The sequence below is a fragment of the Lathyrus oleraceus genome, chromosome 7 (genome assembly GCF_024323335.1).
Source record: "Lathyrus oleraceus cultivar Zhongwan6 chromosome 7, CAAS_Psat_ZW6_1.0, whole genome shotgun sequence".
NCBI lineage: Eukaryota > Viridiplantae > Streptophyta > Magnoliopsida > Fabales > Fabaceae > Lathyrus > Lathyrus oleraceus.
The window spans coordinates 88,278,401-88,294,849 of record NC_066585.1 but is presented as its reverse complement, the minus strand read 5'-3'; the positions used below and the strand labels follow the sequence as shown (position 1 = coordinate 88,294,849).

General features: G+C 36.6%; 1 protein-coding gene across 1 annotated transcript; it reads left to right on the top strand.

The window, feature by feature from the left end:
- The first annotated feature begins 400 nt into the window (after positions 1-400).
- LOC127102179 (uncharacterized) lies at positions 401-2,448 on the top strand. The gene is made up of 3 exons (XM_051039583.1): positions 401-1,282; positions 1,391-1,816; positions 2,137-2,448. Exons 1-3 carry the CDS (start codon positions 401-403, stop codon positions 2,446-2,448), a joined length of 1,620 nt encoding a protein of 539 aa, XP_050895540.1.
- The last annotated feature ends 14,001 nt before the right edge of the window (positions 2,449-16,449 follow it).

Below are 16,449 nucleotides of genomic sequence, written 5' to 3'. Positions count from 1 at the left end.
ACACCAAGTGTTTGACAAATTGTTCTAGTCAATTTTATCAACTTGTTTAATTGGAAATAGCTTAACAAAGTGTTATAAAGTTCAAATGTGTTTTAGAAAATCATATTGATTCTAATTCTCATCTTGGCAATGTATTAAACTTAACACAATATGGTTTAGACGCATATTCGTTCCTTTCGATAACAGATTTGGATAGACGAGTTTTTGATCCGGTATTGCTTTTGCAAAACCATAGAAAATATTTTTAAAATTGAATTTTAAATTTTGAATTTTTAAATGGCAATTTATTCACCCCCTCCCCACCCCCACCCCCAACCCCCATCTAGATCAGTTGCCATCGTCTAACAAGTGGTATCACGAGCACCAATTTATCTTGTGCTTCAAATTCACTTATTAGATTATGACTTCCGAATCTAAAGGGGTGTATAATAAATCTCCAGTTTTTAATGGTGAAAACTATGGTTATTGGATGGATTGCATGTGTATCCATATTAATTCTATTGATAGGAATTTATGGAATGCCATCCAAAATGGTCCATTTAAAATTACTATAACCAATGCGGATGATGTTGTTGTACGTAAACCAGAAACACAATGGAATACAAATGATGAGCAAAAGTATTCTTGTGATTGGAAAGTAAGGAATATTCTAATCTCCGCGGTAAGAGTTTATGAATATTACCGTGTTTCTCATTGTGAAACTACTAAAGTTATGTGGGACTCATTACAAGTTACCCATGAAGGTACAAACGAGGTCAAAAAAGCTAGAATCAATACTTTAAACCAAGAGTTTGAACTCTTTCATATAAAGAATGGTGAAACCATTGCAGATATGCAAAAGAGGTTCACTCATCTTATAAATCGTTTGAATGCACTTGGTAAGCCCGTTTCCAATGAAATTGCTACTAATAACATTTTGAGATGTCTTAATAGGAAATGGAAACCTAAGGTCACCGCCATCAAGGAAGATAAAAACCTATTGACATTAGACATTACTACTTTATTTGGCAAACTTGAAGAACATGAGCAAGAGCTCATTTGTTTAGAGAAGCATGAGAAGAAGATTAAGAAAGAAAAGAACAAGGAGGTTGAAAATAAGTCAACTGCTCTTGTGGCTTCTAGTTCTAAGTCCTCAACAAAAGAGCATGATGAAAGTAGAACTAGTTATAACGAGAAGTCAGATAATGAAATAATGAGGTTTTTTGTTAAACGGTACCATAAATACATTAAGAGAAATGGAGTAAAGCACTCTGACAACAATCTCATCAACTTTAGAAGACAAGTTAACTCCTCAAAGTAAGATGAGAATAATAAAGGAAATTCAAAAGGTTCATGTTTCAATTGTGGTAAAGTAGGACATTACAAGTCAGATTGTCCATAACTTAAGAAGGATAAAATTAATGGTCAATATAAGAAGTCTAGCAAGCTTAGAAGAGCATGTGTAGCTTGGGAAAGTGATAGTGAATCCTCAAGTGAAGGTAGCTCAAGTGAAAGTGATGAAGCGGCAAATTTTTGTCTCATGGCCCATCATCATAAGAAGAAAAATGTAAGTCACTATAAATATGAACCTATTGATGATATGTCTTATTCTGAATTACAACCCGTATTTGAAAATCTATATGGTGAAGCAGTAGACGCTTTTAAAAGATTGTCTCCAAATAAAAGAATTTTTTCATACTTAGAAGCCAAAGTTTTAGAAACGGAAAAACAAATGGAAGCTCTTAAGCAAACCATGTTAGATGCTTCAAAAGTTGATGTTGAGGAAGATAAATCTTCTTGGTTTGATTGTGAGACTTGCCATATTTGGCAAAAAGAGGTTATAACTCTATTAAACAAGGCCTTAGAACCAAAGGTCACCTTCACTATCAACCCTTCAAAATTCAAGAGATCTTTAAATGCGTCGTAAAAGAAGTACAATTTTTTGGTAAGGGAATCTAAAAGCGAAAGTCATTCACATCATCATTTGACTTGTCACTGTTGTTGTAAAAAAGGTCATACCATTGCTAAATGAAAATTTGGTAGATTTTTGGTTCCTAAATGTGTATTTAAATGGTTGCCCAAATGTAACAATATTTCGACTGATTCTCAAGAACCCAATGAAAATTGGGTACCTATCACTCTTATGTGATATTGTAGGTTGAATGTCTTTGCTTCATGGAAAGAATGTGGTTTCTTGATAGCGGTTTCTCAAGGCATATGACGGGTGATATTTCCCTATTCATTGACTTCACGCCAAAGAAGAAGGTTTTTGTAACCTACGGAGATAACAACAAGGGTGCAATACTTGGTAAAGGTAGTGTAGGTAATCCCTCTTCTACTAATATCTATGACGTAATACTTGTTGAAGGTCTTAAACATAATTTGATTAGTATTAGTCAACTATGTGACAAAGGCTATAAAATAACTTTTACAAATACTTGTTGCATAATTGAACATAATGACAAGTAAGATGATTCATTTAAGATCTTAAGGGTTAACAACATCTATATGCTTAACTTGAATGACATATCATTAACAAGTACTAAGTGTTTAGTAACCCTGAGTGACGACTCTTGGTTATGGCATAGAATCTTATCACATGTTAACTTTGATCTACTCAATAAAGTTGTCTCAAAAGATCTGGTTATCGGTCTATCAAAATTTAAATTTTCAAAAGACCACTTATGTGATGCATGCCAAATAGGAAAGCAAACAAAGGTATCTTTTAAATCCAAAAATATTGTTTCAACTTATATACCTCTTCAACTTCTTCATATGGATATTTTTGGTCCTTTTAGAAAGAAAAAAAACTTAGGTGGAAATTACTATATTTTGTTATTGTAGACGATTACTCTAGATTTTGTTGGACTATCTTTTTGCATAAAGATGAGACTTTTTCAACTTTCATGTCTTTTGCAAAGTTATCCCAAAATAAACTAAGTTCAAACATAGTTTTTATTTGAAGTGATCATGGAGGTGAATTTGAAAACCACCTATTTTAAGATTATTGTTATAAACATGACATTGAACATAATTTTTCTGCTCCAAGAACTCCATAACAAAATGGTGTTGTGGAGCGCAAAAACATAATTCTAATGGAGTTGGCAAGAACTATGATCAATGAGAGTAGTCTACCAAAATATTTTTGGGCCGATGCGATTAGCACGACGTGTTATGTTTTAAATAGGATACTCGTTCTTCCTATTTTGGACAAAACACCTTATGAACTCTTAAAAAAGATAGAAAGTCGAATTTATCACATTTTGATGTCTTCCGATGCAAAAAAACATTTCTTAAATAATTGTAAGGATAACCTTGGGAAGTTTGATTCAAAAGCTGATGAAGGTATCTTTCTTGGATACTCTCATACAAGCAAAACTTATAGTGTACAATAAGAGATTACTTATTATTGAAGAGTTTGTGCATGTCACTTTTGATGAATCTTATCCTAGAAATGTTAGGAAGTGTATTTATTTTCATGATGCATGTGTATATTCATAAGACATACTCAAAGACACCAGAAAAGGGATTGATCAACCTGAAGCGGTGAAACCCGAGGAGGAGGAAGATGACAATTCTAAAAGGGAGAAGGATGAAAGTTCAACTAAATTGGATGATCTTGATTTGGCTTGGAGGTCTTCCAAAGACCATCCAATCGACAATATTCTTGGAGACATCACCAAAGGTGTGACAACACATTATAAGATAAGTAATTTATGTTATCACTTTGCATTTGTTTCACAAGTTAAACCTAAAACATAAAAGATGCATTAATTGATGAAAATTGGTTAATGGCCATGCAAGATGAGTTAAATCAGTTTAAAAGAAATGATGTGTGGGACCTTGTCCTGCCTCCACAAGATCATTAAATTGGCACTAAGTGGGTTTTTAGAAATAAACTAGACGAAAATGGTGTGATAACCAGGAACAAAGCTTGGCTAGTGACTCAAGGATATAACCAAGAGGAGGGCATAGATTATGAGGAAACTCATGCCTCAATTGCCCTCCTCGAGGCTATATGCCTTTTACTAGCATATGCATGTTCTAAAGACTTCAAATTATTTCAAATGGACATGAAAAGTTTTTTTCTTAATGGCTATATAAATGAGGAAGTGTATGTTTCACAACCTCTCGGTTATGAAAATCATGAGTATCCTAATCATGTTTATAAACTAAAACGAGTTTTATATGGTCTCAAACAAGCCCCTAGGGCTTGGTATGAACAACTTAGTAAGTTCTTACTTGATCAAGGATACTCTATAGAGGATGTAAATATAACACTTTTCATTAATCATCAAGGAAAACATTTTATTCTAGTTCAAATTTATGTTGATGACATTATATTTGCCTCTACTAACATGCAATTGGTCAAAGAGTTCTCTAAGCTTATGCAGGGAGAATCTGAGATGAGTCTAATGGGGGAGTTGGATTACTTTTTCGGACTTCAAATCAAGCAACTTAAAGAAAGATATTTTGTGTGTCAAACTAAGTACTGTCAAGAGTTTCTTAAACACTTCAGAATGGTAGATGCATTGTAAATTGACACTCCAATTCCCATAAATGGAAACTTTGAAAGGGATGAAAATGGTAAGGATGTTGACATTAAAAGGTATAGAGGTATGATTGGATCACTCTTATATCTTACTACATATAGGCCTGACATTATGTTAAGTGTATGCATGTGTGCCCGATATCAATCTGATCCTAAGGAATGCCATTTAAAATTTGTAAAGCGCGTCCTTAGATACCTTCATGGTACTTCTAAGTATGGGTTTTCCAAGGGTAGTGATTGTAGTTTTCTTGGTTACGCTGATTCCGATTTTATCAGTTTTAAATCGGATAAGAAGAATGCTAGTGGCACTTGCCACATCTTTTAAAACTCCTTAGTTAGTTGTCATAGCAAGAAGCAGGTATTTTTTGCTTTGTCAACTATAGAGGCAGAATACATCGCAGTCGGTAGTTGTTGTGCTCAAATTTTATCTCTCAAACAACAACTACTTTACTTCGATATTAAACTTCAACGTATTCTGATAATGTGTGATAATACTAGTGTGATCAATCTAACCAAAAATTCAGTGCTACATTCTCGTACTAAACATATTGATACACATCACCATTTCCTATGAGACCATGTTGAGAAAGGCGATGTCGTGTTTGAGCATGTTGATAGTAAAAATCAACTTGCCGATATTTTTACAAAACCTCTTGTGATTGAGCTGGTTTTCCATATTCGTTGGGAAATGGGGATTCTCGATATCTCAAATCTTGCATAATATATGTTGTTGTATGTACTCTTTATATTTTCTTTTAACCTTTTTTTTAGAAAAAAAGTTTTAGTTCATTTGAGTGCATCCTCTGTCTATCATCTTATGAGGTAATATCATTCTCAAATTATCTCTTGATCTTAATTTTTTTTCTTATCTATAACTTGTTTATTTGATCATATATTTAAGATCCAAGATTATGTGATATATTTTGATGTATGATAAATTTCATGGTTGTTCATTTCCAAAAATTTCATTCATTATCCTTGAGTGTTCTCAATTTATATGTTTATAGTGACATCATGTTTGATCTCTTCATCACCTATATTTCATGCCATTAAGTCCTTACATTTGAAGTATTTTAATGGTTTTCGCATTTGAGCATGTTATTTATCATTTCATTCATGAAAAATGAGTACTTTGCATGATTGTTCTTATTTGCAACACCATGCATCGACCTATAAGACTTACAGGTCGACCTTTAAGCCACAAATTTAAGAATTTCTGATTCTGCTCATCATGCATCGATGCATGCCACTCTACAGGTTGACTCATACTGTAAATTTCATTTTTTTAAAATTCAATACAGTATGCATCAATGCATGGCCTGTATGAGTCGATGCATCGCTAAATTTTTTAAGGCTCTTTGGCTCATAGGTCGGCACACAACTTGTAGAGGTCAATGCATAGCATGTAATTCTGCATAATATCATATTTGTGTCCAATCATTCTCTCACTTTAAAATCCTAACACTTATTTCAAACACAAACCTCTTCCAGAAACCCTCTCACTTTCAATCTTCAACAAAAACTTAACACAAAAGTATCTTAAACTCCATCAACCTTATTACTTACCTAACATCTTCATCAATACAAGGCTCACAATTGGGATTATTCTAACCTAAAGCCATGTCTCCAAATCTCTTCTACCCAACATACCTACCCTCCTAAATTGTAAACTTGGGTTGTGTTCTGGTTGATTTTATTAATTGTTGGGTGATTAGAAGCAACATTACCACTTTTTGGTTAGTGGGTATACCTCACTTTTCTCAAATTCAAGCTCCTCTCATTCAAACATTATATCGAACACCTTGTATGCAACAAGTTTCAATGGCTCATAAAGGTGACCAGAGTAAGAACGCTGCTACAACTTCAACATCCATTATGGTAACTGCTCTTTCACTACTACATCCTTCTTGTTTAGAAGATTTTGAAAAGTTTCACAAGAATAGGTCGTTTCTAAAACAACATGTTTATTACCCTACGATAGCTTCTAGATTGAATATTCCTTAAGTTGTTGACATCATGAAACATCAGAAAAGTGATCTATTTTTATAGTGTTGTACTAATTACAATGAGGACCTGGTTCGAGTGTTCTATGCTAGTTTGGAAGAAAAGAGAGGTGATACATTTCAGTTCAAAATGGGTAACGACTCATATCTTATCACTGGGGAATTTTGGAATACTCTATTTGACATTCATTTGTAGAATCATGATCCATGTGTGATTGATCAAGATCAGCCTATTAGGTATGATTGGAAAAATCCTTTGAATTCCATGCTCAAGGCCCCAAGGTCTGATAAGAATTAGATATTGTGATTACTGGATACTTGAAAAGAGATTCTTGTATCTTACATTGGATAATCTCTCATATTTTGTGTCCTAAGAAAGAAGGATATTATATAATTAATCATACTGAGGTACATTTGCTTTATATTCTTCAAAAGAAGGTAAGGATTAATTGGACCCATTACTTTGTGTCTAAAATGTTTGCTCTTATGGATTGTGGAAAAAGGTAATCCCTTTGTTATAGCTCACTAATTCAAAATATCTTGGATTATTGTGGCATAGCAGTAACAACTCTCTCCTTTATTACTCTAGGTCTATCTCAAGAGTATAGTAAAACAACAATGACTCTTATGGTATACATTTGAGACAACACTAATAAGGTCTACTATTATCGGATGAAAGGCTCAGGAAAATCATCTACAACTATGATGATCCGGCTAAATTTGATCTAGTAAATTAGGAACAACCGGAGGAAGAAAATGTTCATCAAGTTGATAATGAAATGCCTGATGCAAATAATGAAGCTAATGAGGCTTAGTTGCAAGGATCTCCTTCCCATCTACCTACAAATGAACAAGGTTGGGGTCAGTGGCAACAAAACACTTGGATTGAGAATGGTACATCTTATGCGCATGATTTAGGAGATGGATCAAATGGTGATCAATCCACCATTATCGCCATGCTGGAAAATATATCCATTCAACAACAAGAGCGTTATGAAGAAGATACACGATGGCGTAACAAATTTATGGCTACTTAGGAGGAGCGCTTCAAATTATTTCAATATCATTTGACTGTTCATAGCATAACTTTTGAAAGTTTTGCATCATAAGTCGTCACACAATTCAATGCAATAAGGGAAGACATGTCATTTAATCATGGATCTACATCTACCGGGATTAATAACATGATTCATCATGAAAATGAAAATCACGCTCACTATATGCAGTTCTTCAGAGAGATGTGTGACTATATGGATGCTCAATATTGAAATGATGTACAAGCTTGGTTCAAGGGGATGAGACCTAATCCTATAGGAAGAGGGTGCTAAAGTGAAAATCTATGTTGTGGACTAAATCATCTTATCATGCATTTCTTGTTTCTTTTGTGATTGTGTTTTATGTATTTGCTTTTCTGAACAATATCTTTAAATATTATATGAATATTTTGATTTTGTTATAATTGTTATTGGGTTATTCTGATTATTTATGTTTTGTCATTTTCATCATTAACATCATTATATGTGAATGTGCGTTGATGTTCTATTTCTTGCAAACCCCCCTGAGTGCTTTATGTGTGTTTGAAAGATTACTTGATGCTTCTTACGTTTGGATGTTCTTTTTCTCTTTTTGATGTTGTTAAAAGGGGAAAGTAAATGTAGACAAATTCATCTATTTTTGGTGCACATATCAGAGGGATCTCTCAAGACATCAAATACTTTGTTAAGTTTTTCCATCATCAAAAAGGGGGAGTGCGTTAGTGCATTTCTCTTCTAGTAGTATGTGTTGATTGATGTTAAAACTAGGGCACTTAGTATTTGTGTACCTTGGACAGTATCCTCTAGTTTAGGTGTGTATTTTCATGTTTATGAGTGCATAATCATCCTAGATCCATTCTTATCCGGTTATAGTCATTTCCAAAGTCAAAAATAAGGTTTTGTGCCAAACTGAATTTTATAGGGTGACTCATGAAAGCCAAAGGTTGACTCGCACTACATAAAAAATTGGGAAACGTTTTAGAAAACCTTCGGGACAATACAGGTTGATGCACCCATTCTACAGGTCGACGCATATAAGAATTTTTCTTCTATGTAAACTCATTTTTTTTGGAAAACCTTTATAGTCAGTATAGGTCGACACATCCATGTTACAAGTCGACGCATAGAAATTGTTTTCTTCTATGATTCGACTATGGATATATAGGTCGATGCATAACTCATGTTTTCAAAAATTATACGCCTCTGGCCTTTATGGGTCGATGCATGAGTTCTATAGGTTGACTCATAGCTGTTTATTGATGAAAAAATTATGTTATTTGATGCGTGCTTTTCGCAAGTATACGAACGCGTCAGAGTAATATAAAAGATTGTCGAATCCACAGAGACCAAGTGTCAATCTATCGTTATCTATTGTTATGGTGTTTATCAAAGGCAATCAAAATAGGTGTTTTTAGAGTGTGCAATGAAAAGTAAAGTATTGAATAAAGTTTAATTAATAAAGACAGGGTCGAATGTAATTCACATAATCAATTAATAATCCAAGTACCTGCTGATAGAACTACTTATGGGCAATGTTTCCTACTTTGAAAAGAACTAATTTAACGGGAACTGTCGCTTTCGCGTATTCAGAACCGAGTTGTACTCCCTAATCAAACCCTCTCATTGTCATTTATAAAAAGGCGCACATTGCGTTAGAGTAGTAAACCTATTTTTAAGAAATATAGTATCTTCACTAAGTTGAAAAGTATTATAACCTGGATTTCTTAACCAAAAGAGGTTCTTACGAACCAGACTCTAAACTTATAAACGCGTCCAAAAATAGTTTTAAAATCTCTTTTCTTCTTAAGTTAAAATCTCCTAATGAACTAAACAAAGCACTTTCGCTGTTTTTGAAATAGTTAAAAACAATTAAGTTTAGATAGACGTTGGACGGCTTTCGATCTTACCCAACGGAATTGAAGTGCGGGAAAACTTAAGTTGAAAGTTAAAATAGCCCTTAAGTGCTTCTACGAACAATTGTACGGATTATCGGTTCGATTACGGTCCTTACATTCTAACCTTATAAATTTAGTTAGACATCGTAAAGTAAAAGTGCATTAATTTAAATAAAGGTAGTGCGAGTGCGGAAAGTAAATAAAAGTAGTGCGAGTGCGAGGAATAAATAATTTAAAGCGAGTGCGAGGAAATAAATAATTTAAAGCGAGTACGAGGAAGTAAATAATTTAAAGCGAGTGCGAGGAAGTAAATAATTTAAAGCGAGTGCGAGGAAATAAATAATTTAAAGCGAGTGCGAGGAAAATAAATAAAGTAAAGTGAGTGCGGGAAAATAAATAATTTAAAGCGAGTGCGAGGAAAATAAATAAAGTAAAGCGAGTGCGGGAAAATAAATAAGATAAAGACAAGTAATAAAAACTTGCTCCAATCGGAGGGTTGAGTAAATTGCAAAGCGGAAATGAAAATGGCGGCAGGATTAACTTCCTTCCAAAGTGCTCCAAACTCGATTACAGACTCGATCACAGACTCGATTACACAATTATGGTAACACTCCAATGCGAAGCGATTACCACTTTAAAATACTGAATATGTGCCTAAGTGAAACAAAGTTGCTCTGAGTTTGCCTCTGCTCTAAGTTTGGATGATTGGAAAAGCGATTTCGAATTTCTATTTATAAGCAAGTAAAAAGATGGAAATGACAAGGATGCCCTTCAACTTGAAAATGGGAGGGAAAACTTTTCCTCTTGTGGCGCCCGCCACAAGGCCAATCTGAGGCGCCTTAGTGGAAGTAGTGGGGAACGTGGCAGTTGAGGGAGGTTGAGCTTGAACACGTCATGGCAGGGTCTATGGCGCCAGCCATGGTGGAAGCCACAAGTACAAAATGCTGAATTTTAGGGTTTTTAGCTCTTTTTCACTCCTTTTCTCGATCGGGGCTCCGATTAAAGTAAAAACCTGAAAACAAAGAAAAACATAGTAATAACACAACAAAATAACAATAAAACAACTAGAATGCATGTGAAATCGGAGTCGAAAATACGGTAAATTTCAGTGTTATCAAACTCTCCCACACTTAAACCTTTGCTTGTCCTCAAGCAAAACATTAAAAAGCTCATAAAAGAAAAACTGATGTAAACGAGTGCTTCAGGTAAAAATTCTAAGTTCATGTCGGGATGCAGTGATAGGTACTAACTGAGTGAACTAAGGGTACCATGATGACACTAATCCGCAAATATGGACATAAACTTCATTCCTATATTAACCAACCCATATTATCCCACAATACCTAGGCCTGCCTCTTCATCTCTTTTTGTGTCCTTTTCATTCAGGTGCAATCACATTAAGCCCGTTATCCGTACATGCTTCATAATAGAGTGGTCTGTTAGTGATTATGATCTGAACATGGGGTTTCTGGCACATAAATATGTGTAAACCCTTTTATTGGACCCAACTGTAGTTGTGGGGGATCGGATCGTAATCCGCCCTACCGAGTTCAGTGCCAGATACCTCTAAACCAACTAACAGTGGGTAAGTTTTTCTTTTCCTTTTTCTTTTCTTTTTCTTTTTGTAGCAAATTTTTACAATTCTTTGGTTTAAATGACTTTGTGAGGGTCACCTATACCGGAGTTACCTTTTTGCTTTCTTTTATTTTTTTGTTTTGCTGGATCATTCACTTATTTGCATCGGTCTCATACGTAAAGGATGCGTAGGCCGGAGCTGACTGCTGAGATAAACTACTGAGGACTTATACGGAAATGATGATTAAGGCCACGGTATATGGGGTTTCAGGAGTGGTTCCTATATTTACGAAGTCTATGGTGCTAAAATAATACTGATGTTTCGCAAAGTTCTCCCAAGTCACCGCATCCTTACTTAAAACATGTCTTTAAAACCTGAAAACTTTCGGAATAACACTGTTTTCTTTTGGAAAAAAAATTCGGTGGGGCTAAAGGTATGGGGAGATTAGATTGTACTAAAGATATGCTATATTTGGTGACTCGTCAGACTCATGCATTATACTAAAAACCAAAATTAAAAACTAAAAAGAAAATAAAAATAAACAAGCTATCTAAAAACAGCAAAGAAAAGCGATAAAGGAAAGACGAGAAAGGTAATAAAGAAAAGACGATAGAGTCTCCTCCCACACTTAAATCGAACATTGTCCATAATGTTTCAAAATAAGATAAGGGAAGAGTTACCTGACAACCTATTGCTGACCACTGGTGCCTTCGCCATCCTGAGGTGGACGACGGGATCGGGTACGACGACGATCTCTCTGATCCATCCTCGCCTGCAGGGCATCCTGAGCGGTCCTCACCTCTCGAAGGTTACCCAAAATGGAACCTTGAGTGGCTTCTACGAGTGCAATATGTTGACGGTGGTGGTGTTGCTGACGGGCTTGTGTATCTGTGATCGTTTGCAGGGACTGTAGAACAGTGTCATAGGACCTGTCTGTCCTCCGCTGCGACTCTTGCATGAAGCTCATGTTATTCGCCAGTTGCTGTTGGATGGTAGAGAGTAGGTCGTCACGCCTTTGCTCTCTAGCCATGTGGTCACGCCATATCTCCTCTGTAATATAAAAGCCAGGAGTGGTACCTGCAGAAGAAGAAGATGATGCGGTGTGTGGTGGTGAAGGATGATGGGGGGACACATGGGGTACGGGAGATCTCTCTCTCCGGTCATATTCATCATCAGTGTCATGTCCCACCTCATCAGGAATGTTAGGAGGAAAAGGACCCAAAACAGGTGGAGCATCTAAAGCGTAGGTCCAATTCCTTTTATCTCGTACATCTGTACGTCTAGTGCACGGTAAAACAACAGATGGGATGGCTACACCATGAACCATAAGCATATAGCCTCCTTCTCTCCTCAAACGGCACAATTTCATGTCTCTCAGAAATTTTAGGTTAATTGTGCGAGGAGGTAAGGGGTCTAGGGTAGCCATCTCATTGTTCAGGTTAAGCGCCCGAGCAATAGACATAATTAATCCACCAAAAGAAATCGGTCCCGCTTTATTCAAAGTTAAGGTCATATGAGCAAGCATGAACGGGACCGAATTAATTCGTCTATTTGTGAGGCTTCCTTGCAAGAATAGAAGCTCTCTAACATTAACCTTATTTGGATTCTCCCGGCCAAAAATAGTACATGCCAACATATATCTAAAAACTCTGATGGTCGGGTTATGGATAGTCGAGGCAAGAACTCCCTCAAAAGAATTTATGGAAGTGCTTGACAGTCTCTGCCAGAAGGAGAACACCTCAACTGACCAATCCGAATCCAAAGGGGCCTCACAAATAGCATCGTCCCCATGAGGGATTCCTAACAAGCTTGCTAGTTCGTCGGTACTGAATTCATATTCAACAACAAACAATCTAAATCTGACAGTACCAACTTGTCGCATCCGCGAAAAACAACCGGCGGGCTGAAACAAAAACAACACAGAGCCGCCACTGCGCGTTATTTATCCCAAGATAGGGAAAGGAAACGCTCAGAGAAACCTGGAAAAAGCATGGTCTCGCGACCAAAGAGAAAGGGTAAGGGAGTCGGTTACGCAAGGGGAAGGTATTAGCACCCCTCACGTCCGTCGTACTCGACGGGATCCACGCTCTAAGAAAAGAAAAGGTTGCTAAAACACCACACACACACACGCACCGAAGACAACACAGGTGGGGTTAAGAGGAAGAGAGCTCGATAGGACGTCGCATCCTATGCCTACGTATCTCGTCTGGAACGAGAATCAGAGCTGCCGTAGTTCGGCTCACGCACGCCAAACAAACAAACAAACACACCGGCAAACATGGAGCCTGAAGGCCAATCACTGGATTTACATCAGCATCCGAACCAAAACACACACAAAAGGGCAAACGTGGAGCCCGACCGCCAATCACTGGACTTACATCGGCATCCGAACCAAAACACACGCACACTGGAACCCGAATGCCACTCGATGGACTTACATCAGCTTCCAAGCACACAACAACCAACAAGTTAATAGGGAGTCGGGAACTCGAGCCTATAACTGTCAAGCACACACACAAAAAGAAAGAAAAGTGCCCGGAGAGACCTCGCACGGTCTCCTGCCTACATACCTCGTCTGGAACGAGGATCAGGGCGATGTAGTTCCCCTGAAAGGGAAAGAAATCCTAGCCAGAAACCAAGGGGAGACACACTACCAGGGAGCTGTACTCGAGCCTAGTGTTATCATGCATCATTGCCCTATGTTGTGGTTTCTACCTACTTGCGCAACAGCAAGCTAATCCTATCCAGGAAGAAAGCAAGCATGCAAGCATCAACAAATCAAAACAATCATTTCAAGCAAATATTCACATAGCGCACACTATATCCAGTCAAGTGAGGCTCAAACAAGGGTGGACTGCCGAGGCAAGTCATCTGTACAAGGCAGAGTTAGCTCTTAACCTTGCCATTGAGAGGCTAAGGTGAAGCTGATGAAAGGTGAGTGAAGATTAGACTTCACAGCTCTTATCCCTGTCCAGGGAGAGCTTCAGACAAAGGAGCGTGGGTCCAGAATGGAGGGACCCTTCTACGCTCAAGACTCTGACACAACTGTACAAAGTACAAGATCTTGGGTTTGTGTCCCAATGCGTCAACACAGTGGTGTGAGCAGAGGGACGACTCAACAGAATAGTGGGGGATAGATTGCATATCCCTTGGGTTCCGCCGATTGCCTCATAGAGGTCTTCACCTGCTTGGCACAAAAGTAAACAATCACAGACATCGCCTCTTAAGGAGGACTTCAGACAGTTGCCTGGCCAAGTAACAGGCCAGGTCTTCCAGACTACATGAAGTATAGAGATTCTACCTCAACTGGTTTAAAAACCAAGCAACAGCAAGCAAGTTCTTAAAGAACTGTAAGCGACTAAATGTACCTGAAATCAATCAAGTATCATCAGTACTCAGACAAACCAACAGTAAACAGCAAAAGTCAATCTATACAGACAACACAAGTTAATGCACATAAGTGCAAGCCATGAGCTCATGCTCAAGCATCAAACCTACAACACAAAGCCAATGTTAGCTTACAACATCAAACAATCTCAATTTACAACTTGAATTTTTCTCCTTAAGCCTTTTGCATTTCAACCTGAAAATCCAAACCAAATGTGAGAAATTAGACCACTAGGCCAAGCCTAGGGTCCAAAAGGGATAAAAAATTCTAAACAGCAAGTGCAATTCAACCAAAATCACATTCAAACAAATTAGAAACAAATGCAATTGGTCCCATGCTCATATCCATCACCATTATCATTTCATGCACAATTTAACATCAATCATGCAATTTGCAACTCCAAAAGACCAAGCAGAACTATCTCAATCAAATCCATATCAAAACAATTCAATTAATTCCACAAAAATTCACACCTAAACAGGACACATTCAATGTATAGCATGTCAATTTTCAGCTCAATTGGACAAAAGAAAGTAGGTCAATGAAAATCAAGAAGTCCAGACACAATTACACAAACCAATTCAAGGTATCAACACAAGCATCATCTTCCAAAAATCATAAAACAGTGACAACAATTAAGAAATGAATGGGATCAAAACCATGATGTCCTATAATGTGTCTAGAATCTACATATCAAATTTCATCTTCATCCAATACCATATGAGAATTTCACAAGCAAAATGCCAACATGTGTCACACAAGATCACCAAATGAGCATACAGAGAAGAAAATTATCAATCAATTAGAAAATGACATCAAAAATTCCAGCAAAAATCACATGTTATCTTGACATATCAATGTTCATTCATGCAAAAAATTGGAGCAATTCAACATTACTAGGCCAGGCAAATAAAATCATGAAGTTGACCTAGCTTGGTGTGACACAAATTGTCACACCTCTATTCAAAAAATCATATCTCCATCACCAAGTATCCAAAAATCACAAATTCTACATGAAAATCACCATCAACATGTCCAGAATAAGCACAAAAATTGTCATCCATTTCTTTAAAGGTATGAGCATTTCATGATGGATTTGGCATGGTATATACAAAATGAGCACATGAACAAGATCAATAGGCAAAGTTAAAAATTCTCCAAGCACAACTTGAGTTATCATACCTATAAAAAAACTAGAGAAAATTATGAATCTAACAAAAAAAGTCTCACTAAATTTGGATTAAAAATGAATTTTCTATGATTTTTATAAGATTTGTGGAATTATTGAATAATTATTTAAGTTATTAAGTGAATTAAATAGCGGCAATGGCGTTTTCGTAATTATGCCAGCCGGTCCAAAACGCACTGTAGCATCATTTATTTGCTGGCAGCGTCTCATTGGACTGTTATGGTGGGAAACGGAATTTGAAAGTGGCAAGCGAACGGCATGGATTGAAACGCAGCTTTTCCAGATTTTGTGAGCTTCTTCGTCGTGTTCTTCGCTTCTTCAACGCCAGCTTCGGTTACGATCCAATCTTAACGAAAATACGCAAATGATATACGGATCTCTTCGTCTTTCAGTGCAGATTACGAATATGCAAACGAAATTTTCTAAATCCTACTGTGCTAGACGGATCGAGCGAAAGAAGGAATGGTCACAAATCTTCTAAACACGATAACTCACTCAATAGTTAACCATTTCAAAAACTACACATATCATGTTAATCTACAATGAAAGATCTATAAAAAGCACCTAATAATTTAAGCAATAGTGAGATTCGAATTTTTGCACCTTGGAGATGACAGTTGTTGTTCTTGATGTATTTTGCTCCAATTATCCAAAACAGATGATGTTTGAGGTTGAGGAAAGTGAATGCAACTCGTAGCTTGATCCAAAACAGCTCCACGTGTGAGAAATCTCAATTTGCCATGGTTGAGTTCATGATGAACAATTGCGTATCTGAAGCTTTTAGCATGAATCTCGATGAAACAGTTGGAGAAGAAGGCTCAAGGAACACGAAT

Bases quoted from the DNA above. Each gene is read 5' to 3' on its own strand.
- LOC127102179 (XM_051039583.1), top strand. From the start codon at position 401: ATGACTTCCGAATCTAAAGGGGTGTATAATAAATCTCCAGTTTTTAAT. The intron at 1,283-1,390 runs GTTAACTCCTCA...TAACTTAAGAAG, and splicing joins TCATCAACTTTAGAAGACAA to GATAAAATTAATGGTCAATA. The intron at 1,817-2,136 runs GTTATAACTCTA...GTGATATTGTAG, and splicing joins GCCATATTTGGCAAAAAGAG to GTTGAATGTCTTTGCTTCAT.